Source organism: Piliocolobus tephrosceles, chromosome 4, assembly GCF_002776525.5.
Source record: "Piliocolobus tephrosceles isolate RC106 chromosome 4, ASM277652v3, whole genome shotgun sequence".
Classification (NCBI taxonomy): Eukaryota; Metazoa; Chordata; class Mammalia; order Primates; family Cercopithecidae; genus Piliocolobus; species Piliocolobus tephrosceles.
The window spans coordinates 177949219-177962132 of NC_045437.1; the positions used below are offsets into that span (position 1 = coordinate 177949219).

General features: G+C 34.3%; 2 protein-coding genes across 2 annotated transcripts in view; both read left to right on the forward strand.

Moving 5' to 3' along the window:
• LOC113224860 (transcriptional activator protein Pur-alpha) overlaps nt 1–2777 on the forward strand; it is an 11584-nt gene extending 8807 nt beyond the window's left edge. Inside the window, exon 2 of the mRNA XM_026454480.2 lies at nt 1–2777. This exon is cut by the window's left edge and continues 2607 nt beyond it. The gene's annotated coding sequence lies outside the window, so the exon portion shown is untranslated.
• An 8049-nt stretch (nt 2778–10826) lies between these two features.
• On the forward strand, nt 10827–12178 carry LOC111528336 (IgA-inducing protein homolog). Its single transcript, XM_023195042.3, has one exon. It carries the CDS (start codon nt 11848–11850, stop codon nt 12007–12009), a length of 162 nt encoding a protein of 53 aa, XP_023050810.1. The 5' UTR covers nt 10827–11847; the 3' UTR covers nt 12010–12178.
• The last annotated feature ends 736 nt before the right edge of the window (nt 12179–12914 follow it).

Below are 12914 nucleotides of genomic sequence, written 5' to 3' on the forward strand. Positions count from 1 at the left end.
AAGATGTTTGTGTGCTTTTAATTGACAACTAACTTCTTGCTGCTGTATAGTAAAATATTAATATATTTTTATCATTAAACTGCTGCATGACTATCATCTTTTGAGTGAAGAGAAAATGTTATAAAAAAGATGCCTTAAACAGTACATTTTGGTTTGGAATTCTGTAGAAAGTATTTTGGTAAAAAAAAAAAAAAAAAAAAAGTCTTGTCTGACAGAGAGTTCTGGGGATGGAATTGTTTCTTGGCAAATCCAGCCATATAGATCTAACTGCTGTATGTATAAGACACCACCTGTAGGAGCGGGAAGGTATCAGTGCTTCTCATATTGTAAAGCATTGGCCTAGGAAGGCAAACAGTTGTCTTTTTGAAGGATTTTTTTTCTGCTGGTTCTTTGGGTTTTGATTTGATATTTTTATGCTCCCTGGTTGAGTGTGTTGTCTTCGTTACTGAGATCTACTGTATGTGTTGAATAACAAGCTATTTTCATTGTACTGTGCATTTTCCCATTAAATTGTTTGCTTTTAATATTCATACAATGTTAAATATGAGGTGACCTTACAGTAGTTAGGAGTTTCTTTACTTACAAAATCACTGGAAATGATTAAATTGCTTTTCCCCCTCCCTAGAGGTGCATTTTTCTTATTTCCATATAGTAAAGTTGAGCTTTTACAGTGCATAATGTGACATTTGGAATGCTTATCAACTGCATGTAAACATTAATAACCTGCACTTTTTTGTCTTAAGGTTTGTTGAGCTGTTTTGTTCACTGTACTTTAACTGTGATATGGAAAAGACTGCATTCTCTGTGCTGTTACTAATTAGGAAAGAGAATTGCTTTGATTTTGTCTCTTGTTTACTATAGCTTCTTAAAGTTAAGCCTTGTACTACAGGTTGTTGGAGTACTCCTAGATCACTGTTTCATAGTAGCCAGCAATAAGTAGTGCAAGTCAACAAAAACACAGCAAACTTAGGCAAAGTGTCCTTTCTTTGAGATGCGAGTTCTTTCATGAGGTTTTCTTTAGGGCCAGAGTTACCTAAAGTGAAGCCTTTCTTACCTATAGACTTCAGATTCTGCTTGGAATCCCACCGGCTCAAGAAGCACATGTATTGTGCAGTTGTCTTTACACTAAAACAGTTGAATACAATCTTACTGCGATTTTGAAACCAGTGTCTGATTTATGGTCAGTGGGTTTAAAAAGAAATCCACATGCAGATCTTTTAAGACTTAAAAAGTGATCGTAGAAAAGACTAAGTGACTGTAAAGATGCTCTTTTTTTAAGCATCTCACTTTACCTCCCCAAGCACCCTCCTAAACCTTGTCTTCCCTCTCCTGTTTCATCCTTTCCCTACCCTACCCTCCCAGGTGCTCGGTACTTTACCAAGGTTCTATATATCAGTGTTTTATGTTAGAATTTTTCCTTGTTTTTATTTTACTAGTTGGTAAACCCTGTTTGTGCTGAAACAAATAAGGAAGGTGGTATATTTGACCATATGTGTTATTCATAGAAGACAGTATGATCAAATGTGCCAAAAACAAGCAAACAAAACTTAATTCCTGAGAAGTATGCCTTATTTTTATTGATCTGCTTTGTCTTACAGTTAAGGTCCAAGAGCTTGGTTAAACTGTATTATTTGCCTAAGTATAAAAGAAAACTTGAACTGCATTGCAATATTGATGTTCTTTAAAATGAGAGACACTGTCAAGTAATTTAATCCAGAGATCAGCCACCAGATTTGAAATGCTCATGTATGTGTGTGTGTTTGAAGTTGTTTTTTTCTTTTAAATCACCAATTTTTTTAAGCTACTTTTTATTTGTGCCTCCTATTTATCATGCTGATGTTCGAAGCAGCAGTCATCCAGCCACAGAGGGAGCTAAAGTTAACTAACCAGAACTGTAGAAATCATTATACATGCCTTTGACAACAAAGGAAGTTCATAAGAAAAGCCATGTCGGCTTTTCCTCTACTAGATACAGATTGGAGGTAGATGAATATTTGCCAAATGGAAAAAAAGACAATGCTAGTCAGGAAAGACAAACTGTTTTCCAGCTTCTCAAAAAGCCATGGAGAGTAGAAACCAAAACCAACAGGGAAATAAAAAACCTTGAAAGTCTCACTTTCTAGTTGTCCCATGCAGGGGTTGAAATTTGATTCAAAGCGGAAAGTATATTATGTTTTTTTAGGCCTTCACATCTAGAGATGGATAACTTCCAATATGATTTTTCAGGTAATAGAGAAAGCTGCTAGTAATTTTAACCCCTGCCTAAAGGAGACAGATAATTTCATTTGGGAGCAAATACTTATTGCCTTGAAAAGTAGCACTGTAATAGCCTATGATAATTAGTTGTAGAATAACCTTTATCCCTTTCAAACTATGCAAATTATTAAATAAGTGTAAATTAGGATTCAATTAAAGATAGTTGGTTATATTGCAATCAGATGGCATTCACAAACTTAACTGGAGCATATACAAATAAAATCTATAAGTCTAAGTTTTGTATGCTAACAGAAAGATATAATTTAGCTACCTATTCTAAAAATGGTGAATATTATTAATATTGTATAATAGAACTGGGAAGACTGCCTCCTTTTTTGAAGAGAGATTAAGGATTTTTATAATTGTTTTTCATCAAATTTTAATATTTTTGTCAAATTTTTAGGTATTTAATTTGTAAAACAGTTTGCTTTGTACTGGCATACAGAAAATAGGGTATTGATTTTAAACTTTTTGAAGCCAAGTGATCAAGTACATTTGTAATAAAAGTCAATGGATCTATATCAGTTGTACTCACTGTTTTCATTTCTTATTAATATAGGGATGCTGTACTTTTTCTTCAGGAAAACTGAATTAAATTTGGGTGGAAGGGAGGGGAAAAGATAAATCCGTTGATAATGAGAATCTGGGTGGGTATCATGGCCCAAGCACTTTATATCATTTTTTAAGTCAGTTAAGATTTGATATATTTTAAAAGATACTGTGTCAATTTTTTTCTTCCTATTTTCTTATGTAACTTGATGTTTGGGGGGATTATCTCATTCATTTTTGTTTGTGTGCTTTTAACATGTTGTGTTTTGGCCCTGTTAAAACTTTCTAAACACATTTTTCTTTTATGACATTTTGGGTTATCTGCTATCCCTGTGACCCTACCGTACGGGCATGATTATTTTTATCTTCCACACATGGTTCACCTTCTTGTCTACAATATTCCCGTTCATTTTTTCAGGTTATATATACACACACATTTCCAAATAATTTTAGAATGGGGCTATCTGAAATTGATGCTCTAGTAGCTTTCATAGCTCCACAATTCATTTTATTTTGCATGTGAACATAATTTTAAGATTTTCTTCACCATAAAAAGTGAGATACCAAGTCTAATGACTTTTTTCCCATTTTAAAATCTTTTGAGTATCAGAATGAGATCTTGCTGTCTATGTAAAAGGATACTAAAACAAGAGTATCTATAGCAACTTAAGTTTGGAATAGTTGGTGATAACTCTGAGTATAACGTTTATAGTTTATTATCCCTAAATTTGAATATCTTCATAATTTGGAGAGATACATACACACACACATATATATGTATATATGCATTGTGTGTGTGCATATGTATATAGATACGTCTCCTTGAGAGTGAAGTAAGTAGGAGAGAGAATTTATTGGAATTGCTTACATAAATAAATTCACCAAAGTTATTTGTGTAGATCTGTTAAAGGGTGTCAATTTTTAAATCACAGTATTTCTGTTTTCTTCATTGCATATTAACCAAGTTTTGGCCATTCATAAGTATGCTATAAAACTAAAGTGATCACTGCTATTCACGAATTAATTATTTTAAAGTCCTCTTTACAGAATTAGTGATATATTTTTTAAGAAAAGCTGATTTTAATATTAATATTTAAGAAGTTAATTGATCCTAAAACAAAACCTAAATTTAAGGCATAGGCCATTTGACACGTTCTTTTTGGACAGAAATTTGATTATTACAGGCTAAGTGAAAATAAGCCAGAATTAGCATGAGTCAGGTAGAATTTCATGATACAAGAACAACCAGATGAAAAAAGAAATAGATTGGTTTCAAGCCAGTGAATATGCTAAGCTAACTACCAAGTTTTGGTGTTGAATGGTCCAGGCAATTATGTCTTTAGGAAAGCCGAGTGTGGCAAAGGTCACTTGTTAACATTTTTCTGAACAAGAATGTCATAACTACTCATTCATTTTTATTTTGTCCCCATGTTTGGTATTTGTTTTGTTTTGTATTTTTCCTTCTGATGTCCTTTGCTTTTGTGGAAAATTGTCCTGTTGATAGGCAGAAACATGGTGGTGATCCTCTATGTAAAATAAAGTTGCTTCTTACACATCAGAAGTATTTCACTCATTTTGGAATCACAAGATTTTCATGTTTTCATAAATACACAGATTGTTTTGATAATTGTTAGCAATTAGCTTATTTTGTAACATTAGATGGAAAACATTTTTTGGCTAAAGAGAGTTTAATTTTCTTGATTTTGGTTCCACTTTAATAATTCAAGAGGCCTCCAAGTTCAAGGACAAAGTCCTTATATTCTAGAATTGTGAAAAACATGGAAATACTCTCATTAGTGTGTGTTTTGGTCTAAGGTAGATTAACACAGAAAGATCCTAGGAGGATATAAGAAAATATGTCCTTATCGTGAAGTGGCAGTTAAAGTTATGGGACAGGTGAATTACCTATTCATCTTGACTAGCTCAAACAATGGTGGCCATCGGCTAATGACTTATCAGACACATGTTCAGTTTGGGTCAAACTCCCATTCAGCTGGAGCAGATTGGCAATTTTCAATGCAAGTAGTTGTTGGTGGCACTTGACCTACCTCCTTACCATGTACATCTGGCATCTTCTCTCTCCTATCCTCCTTTTTCTTTGTTTCTCTCTCCTTTTTTATTCTTGCTGTAGGCCTGCCAGTGGCACTCAAGCTTACTTCTTCAGAGAGAAGTAAAGAAACTTCTGACTCCTGCCTTATAACTTAGCTAACTGATGATCCAGAACAATTTCAGTATTATGAGGTAACTGGGCAGTTTTTTTCCGATTGCTATTTTCCCCATGGTCTTAAGCTGGCAGTTTGAAGGTATCTAAATTAATGTTAAGAAACTTGTGAACTGAAGAGAGTAAGAAGTATGTGTATTTTAGGTAAGTTACTGGGAACTGAGACTTACTGGTTTGGAAATTGGAGAGTAGGACGAGGAGAGCTGTTTAATGTGTTTGTGGATGGGGGTTTGAGAGGTATATAGGGAATGGTTTGGAAGTAAAGTGGGAGGAATTTTTGCTAGAGGTAGGAAAAGGTACTATGATGGAATCTGAATGAGAGTTATTTGCTAAGGAAATGAAGTTGATCTTCACTAAGGAAGTTTCAATAAAGCCAGAGAAAATGGGTCCCTCATTGATTATGAGAGAATTGTTAGTTACTATAGCTAGAGTTATGATAATGATGATGCATTATACAAGTCTGTTTTCATGTATAGAATGTCTGCTTTTCTGGGACAAATTAAGTAGCACAATTGTGGAATGACAGCTTTTCTGGTCAAGGCAAGTGGGTGCTGGGGAGTTATTATTTTGAGGAAAAGAAAATAAAATTTCAAGCTTTTCACAGTTACTCTTTTTAAACTATCAGAAATATTTATCACACATACTATCTGTTTTCTTGGGCTCTCGTTACAGTGTAGTTTACCTTTACTTTTCAAATGGTCCTTAGATCAAATTATTTGATTTTGTACTCCACAAAGACACACATTATTCCTTGCTTTTATAGAACTTTGAGACTTTGGCCCACACAAATTTCTTAGAAGAAGACAACCAGGTAAAAACACTAACTTGCAATTTTAGGTATCTTTTTTATTTCTTTCACATTTGCAACCATAGCAACCATTTAACCTTGTGGACCTTATGAGGTCCTCAATAATACTGTATTTCTAAAATTAGACAACATAGCCCCCAAACTCATGTTTCGGTTTCCCCACTTTCTCTCTTACTTTAAAATTGTATTTTCCCAAGAGTTCAGTGGTGGCAAATGTTAATTAAATAAGTTAGTACATTTTGGAGGTTCTTATGTCCTTTGTAGGGAAGCTGATAGTGTTTAGATTTCTTTTCCCATTATTCCAGTAGTGTTTTAAATTATTTAAGATAAAGAATTACTATAATGTTTGTTTTTAAGTTACATAATTCAAGTACGTTTGGATTAACTCTTTGTTGTCGAATTTAGTACGGATTTATTCCTGGTGATTTGGACAGATTACTTTGAAGTTTCATTTTACTCACATCTCTGTCTGTTAGTGATAAAAATCTCTTTTAAAAATAGCAAAAAAGTGGTTCTGATTTTGTACTTTGAAGGTAATTTTTCTTTTTTACAAATGTCAAGTTCATTAACAATAGCAGGATTATTTTTACTATAGCTTATTTTGTAGAGTTGGCACTTTAGTATAATAATTTTCACATTTTATTGTGTCAGATTTTAAATTATAATAGTCATATACTATAATTCATTAAGTCAATGCAGAGCCTTCTTAAATAGCCCCTCCCTTAGAAATTTGTTTAAAAAGAAGAGAATCCCCAAACCTGTGTCAAGAACTAGTGATTTAAATGACTGTGAGACAAGTCTTTGAAAGGCTTCCTTAAGTCTAGTCAGTGGAGATAAATGATAGCCCATTTCCATGCTGCATATAGTTGTTAGGGTTTATAAAGTTGTCAGTGTGTAAAAGTGCAAAAGCAGGAAAGACTAAAGTTGCCTGTAAAATTTCTAGTTTTCATTATTTGCACTATTTATCTTTGCACTTGATTTTTTGAAAGTTAAGGCTAGTCACTTTCACTTTTGTTTCTAGTCTTTTCTAATTTCTTGCAGAAGTATGTTTTCAATATCCCACCCAAAGCAAAAATTATATGCAATTAAATATGCTTTATAAGGCCAAGAAAATATTTCTTAGTGTTAGCTGTATAAAACAAAAATTTGTTTTGATAAAATTTTTAATATGGGCCTTTATTTGCCAATAAAATCCTTTGTAAATGTGAGCTTTATTAAACTGTTTAAATAGACAAGGTTAAAACTTAGGATAGGAAATATATATGTGTGTATATGAAATGATGTCTTTGAGTTTTAACTTCTAGCCTGAGATGGCCTGGATTTGGTGTGTTAGTTTGTTTCACTGAAGTCAGTGAGGTATGAGTCTAGCTGGGTACATGCTTAAAAAGCTGGAAGTGAAGTGGGTGGCAAGTGGCAGCTCCCTCTTTCATGTAGTTTTCCATAATGTTCATATAGTTTCCTCATGGTCTAAGTGTTATAACTGGTTTTGAAGTTGTTATATTGAATATTCCTTTTTGGAATTCAGGGTTGAATCACTTTGAGGGGGGAAGGGAAGCAAGGACAAGAGACTTTATTTTAACCAGATGCGGTCTTACGATCTCAAAGATGTGCTCTAGAAAGAAAATAACAAAAAGTGTACCTGTGAACATATTTTTTGTCTTGGTGATATTATGCAACACAGTGTTCAGAATTGCAAAAAAATTTTTTTAATTGATAGTTATATCAATGGAACAGAGATACGTGTTTTTGGCTAAAATTATTTTTTGAAAGTTATTTGGTTATTTCATTTTATATTCCCTTTCTCATAGCTTTGTACACACCTCATACTTAAAACCAAGTGAGAGGCCTCTTTTCAGATCTGGTTTATTTTTGGAATGCCTGAGTGTGTTTCCGGATGGGGGGTGGTGGTGGTGTTTTACTTTTTGACATGCTCTTAGCATGTTTTGCTAGTCATTCTGGATCTTATGTTTGCAAATTCTGTTGAACAGTGATGTATTTGAAATGAGAAAGTCCTCTATAATGTAGTGTGAATGTTTGTGGCCAATTCAATTGTGGAACCTTATGGCTTTGTTTTTACTTTGGATAGAAGTTTAACTTCCATCGTTCAGATTTTAGGTTTATCTAGTGAAATTGTGCCAGGTAGTTGTCTAAATATGGACCAATTTTGGCAAATGAAGGTTAATAAGTGTATATTTGATTCTAGATAATCCTTTACTCAAAATCATAAGTTAAAGATTCACATCATTAAGAGTTATCTGTTATGTTGTCATATCTTTAAATGTGGATGATATTCAGCATTCTATGTATGAATTTCCTTTAGGAAAAGAGAAACATTCAGTCTCCGAACCTTTTCTTGGAGACGAAATTTACCACATATCAAAAATGAAAAAAATTTAGAAAGTGATTTGATTGTTTTTTAATGGAGTTTAACCAGCTTAATTAATGATTTTTCCCAGTTTGAAGCACTTATTTTCCCAATGTGAATAAAGGGAAAAGATCAGCAATTTGTCCCTGGCCTTTTTCGAGGCCATTTTTAGTTTTCTGCTCCCATTTCCCAGTCCTGGTATAAAATGAATTACGGGTATCCCTCTAAGTCCCTATAACCCTTTTTGGGGGTCACAGATACCTTTGATCATCTGATGAAAGTGTGATGGATCCTCTACCCAGGAAAAAAAAAAAAATGCACATACCTGAATAATTTTGCATACAACCTCAGGGGCATCACACATCTTCTGAAACCCAAGTTAAAGATCTCTGCTCTAAGTAAATTATAGAGAATTTTAGTGTAAATCGTTGATAAAATTAGGAACCAACTATTGGCTTAAAACCTTTCATATTGGAATTATTGTTAGATGGTGGCCCCTACTAGCAAAATGTGACATTGCAACCAGCTTCGTTAGACATTATAACATCCAGAGAGAAGGATAAAAGAAGCAAAGTTCTGAAAGCTATTTATAAGGAGTCAGGGCATCTCTAGACATGGGAGCCATTCCTGGTTCAAGGCAGGGGTCAGGGTGCCTGACAATTTCTAGCAGGGTAGAGTTTGATAAACCACAATGCTCAGGATGCCAAGGGGTTAGCCATTATCTTAACCCCTTCCTCACCAAAAGATTTTAGTTTTGTCTGTTGGGAAACAAGATGTCACTAGGGAAAAAAGATTTGCCTTACAACTTTGCTGGAACACATCAGTTTGGTGACGTTGGGACACTAGTGTTATTTTTGAGAAGGCGCATAAAACCAAAGTAAATTATTCTCTATGTAGAACATTTATTTACTAGTAACATTTGTTTGGGTGTATTCGCTTTGACAATTTTTACCAGTAAATATTGGTTTTATTTAAAACTGGGAATCCAGTTGATACATAGGATAGTTGATATATCTGTTCTTTCCCCCATGTAAAGAACAGTTAAAAGATTTATGCATACTTTTTACTTTTCTCTCTTAATGCCAGGGGGTGGGGAGGGTGGGTGGGGGAAAGATCTTTGAGTCTACAACTGACAAAATGTCTTCTTCAAATTAAAAAAATTGAGAAGCAGCACTTTAAGTCTAACTCTACACCATTTTATTGCATGTATTAGTTTTAATAATGATTTTTGGTGCATGCCTTTGGGCTTATTCAAAAGTGTACAATAGGAAAGTATATTTCCTTTCTTAGAAAGGAGATGTTTTCTACTTTGCAACATGTGATTACAAAAATCTTCCTCTGTGGGAAGATTAACCATGTATTGAACTACTGAAAAGTATATATTTTTAGATATACAGAAGGAATCTACATGGAGCAGCATTCAGACCTATATAGAAGTCATAGCATTCTGTATAGGACCAAAAAGGAAATAACATTAAACACTTAAACAGACTTTGTTGGGTAGAAATACCTTTAGATCTTGCATTTACTTCCAAAAAGAAAAAATGCCACAGAAGTTTGCGGAAAACTTTTGTCATGTGAATTTTCTCTGTCAGTGTATTTAGCCCAAATACAACAGCTTTGGGTTAGCACACACATAAGAATCAAAAAAACAAAGCTAACTAAATAAATCAGTCTGGTTTGCCAATCCAGCTTGACTGAAATAAGTAAACTAATCACTTGCAACATGAAAAACTGTCCAACTCCTCTAAGGGTCTGACAAAATAACCTTGGCTGATGTGGGAAGACTCCCACTTCAATTTCTGACCTGACAGTGAAGATTCATGCTTGACATGATTTCATACTTGACAGTGTCTGTTTAAGGAGCTATGGTACAGTTTGCTAATTCAATCCCAGATACCTGTTGATTACCTGTGAGATCTAGAGTCCAAAGTAGCCAGCAGCCATATCCCTGAGTGCTCTGTGCCCATCAGATATCTTAAAGTAAGCAGGGTTGGGACAGGTCACAGCTTGGATGATTGACCTCAGGTGCAGTAGACAGCCCCAGATTCAAGAATTGTATCTGCTTTCTTGGCAGCCGTCATAGAACTAATGTCCCATACTGTGTTACTTACTGTAGATGCTCTCTTTTAGAGGAGGCCCAGAGCACACATCCTAATCGCTAGTGGTACTCAGAGAGGGGGTGCTAACTCTGATGCCCTGGCCAAATTCCAGTTTAGGGATGTGGGTCTTCTTCTTGTCATTCTAATTGGAAATGTGCATCACTTCCCATTTTTCTTATTGATCTCAGTGCAAACTACACTAGTCTCTTTCTTTGCCCTGGTCCCAAGTCTCTGAGATGCTGGTGTGTATTATATGGGCTAAGTTCATGTGTTATCCTAAGGCACAAGAGTTGAGGAATGGGTGAGTTTGGTGTCAGAGTGCCTTGTGGTTGGAGGGTGGACTCTTGTGATGCTTTGGGGATGAAATTGGCCCTCTTTTAGCATAAGTCGGGGAGTGTGCACTGGCTGGAGGCTTCCAGAGGCTTCCAGCCATGAGGTGTGAGCTGAAACCAATTTTTCCTCTTTCCTTATAGCATGTTGAGAAAATCTGTTGGGTTTTCAGCAGTCAGGGAAGGCCGGAGTTCTGCTTTAATCTGGGTAACTGAGGCTAATGTGAGCAAGACTTTGGTTAATTAACTGGGTTCTCAGATGCCACAGACTCCGTGAGAAGTCACCATTATTTTCAATGGTTGTGATAGAATTTCCCCCTAGTAGCCATTATTTTAAGATTATATTGCAGAGTTGCTTTATTTTGAGCTTTTCGTGTATACACAATCCCAAACTGGAAGAAATTTTAAAAAAAGGAATCCTGCTGTGAAAGGTATATATTACTCTAGATTTTTCTTACTGTAAATATTGTAAGATTGTAATACTGTCAATATTTTATTAACCAACAAATGTTAATCTATGTGAAATCAGACTTATTTTAAATGTGCTTCTTATTTACTGTGTGTGGTCCCTGTTGCTGACAGTATTAAGTTATATTCTGATGTAAGATTAACTTTATTAAAGAATGTAAACATTAATGTTTCCTTATGGGAAAACAAATAAAGTATAAAGAAGACAATTCTTTTCATTGAAATATACTGTGTATTTACACTTGCTAGACCCAGCACCACTTATAAATTTAGTACACTGTTCAGAATTTTAGTTAACACAGCTGACATGGTTGTGCTCTGTTTGAAAGTCTAAGAATAGGTATTGTTGGAATATACAGTTTGTATTTGTCTGCTGTGAATCATAATCTTGAAATTTCTAATCAAGTTTGTAAAATTTTTATAGTGAAACATTTTAATGACAATTTAAAAATTTCTCTTCTCTAAAGAATGATCAAAACAATATCCTTTCAGAAATAGAATTGTTCTTTAATATCTTTCCAAAATGACTTTGGTTAAATGGACCAGATGTATATTAGTTAAAATTTAGGACTAAGTTGTTGATATTCTTTGAGTTTACAAGTTAATCCTTATTGGAGATGTGCCAATATACAGTTAGAATATCATTAATTTGCACTGTTTGGGGACCCCATTTAAGAATGCTGAATTTTGCCAACTAAGAAGTAAGCAAATGCAATTTAAAAAGTAAATTTGAGCATTCTGTATTAAATATGTGCAGTTATTATCACATGAAGAAACGCAGTGTGTCGGGCTGTAATATTACCATATTTGCTGTCATGTTCTCCCATCTAAGTGCTGGGAACTCACCATGTGGAAACCAAGCAAACGTGTTGTGCATCAGCCGGCTTGAGTTTGTTCAATATCAAAGCTGAAAACTAGCGAGGTCTGCTGTACTGCTTATTGAAGTATTGTGATTATTTTAGGCATTGATTCTTACAAAATATATACTGTAACAGTATACTTTGTACAGATTTAAATTTTATTTGAAAAAATGAAATAAAGTAGGCAAAAAATAAAGATGTTTATTTTTCATGTGACTGTATAATCAGATCAGTCTTTTGTTTCAGTGCTTTTTGGGGGAAGGGGTCTGGTTGCGATCTTGGATTTTTTTTTTTTTTTTTTTTTTTTTTTGATAGGTGGAAACCGTTTTTAGGACTCAGTAGCAGGTATACTTGCCTGTTACTTATGATCATTAATCAACTACAAGCATTAAAAGTGCTCTCATACTAGAGAACTCTATCTTCTGTTTTATTTTACAATAGGTTTGCTTATTTTTAAAAATGTTATGTGAATGGCCTCCCTATCCTGGCATATTGGGTCATTTAAAAAATTCTCTGGTGGTATGACAGTTAACCTAGCCATCATGTTGAAGAGAAGGAAAGCCTTTTCCCATAGATCATGCTCCATTCTCATGGAAGGTTTTTTGTTTCCTGTCTGTTACAATTAAAAAAATTTATCATGGATACCTACTACTTATACATACTTACTGGGTACATGTAACATTTTGAAACAAGCGTACAATGTAACAAATCAGGATGATTGGGGTATCCATCATCTGAAGTATGTATCATTTCTTTGTGTTAGGAACATTCTAATTCCACTCTTAGTTATTTGAAATATCTAATAAATTATTTTTAATAGTTGCCCTATTATGCTGTTGAACACTTATAGAGGTTGCGGTTTAAAATCTCTTTCAAAACTGTTTTTCTAGTGAGTGGAATGGCAGACAGTGAATGAAGCTACCAATAAAAACAAGACACAGGAGCCATCCCTCAGG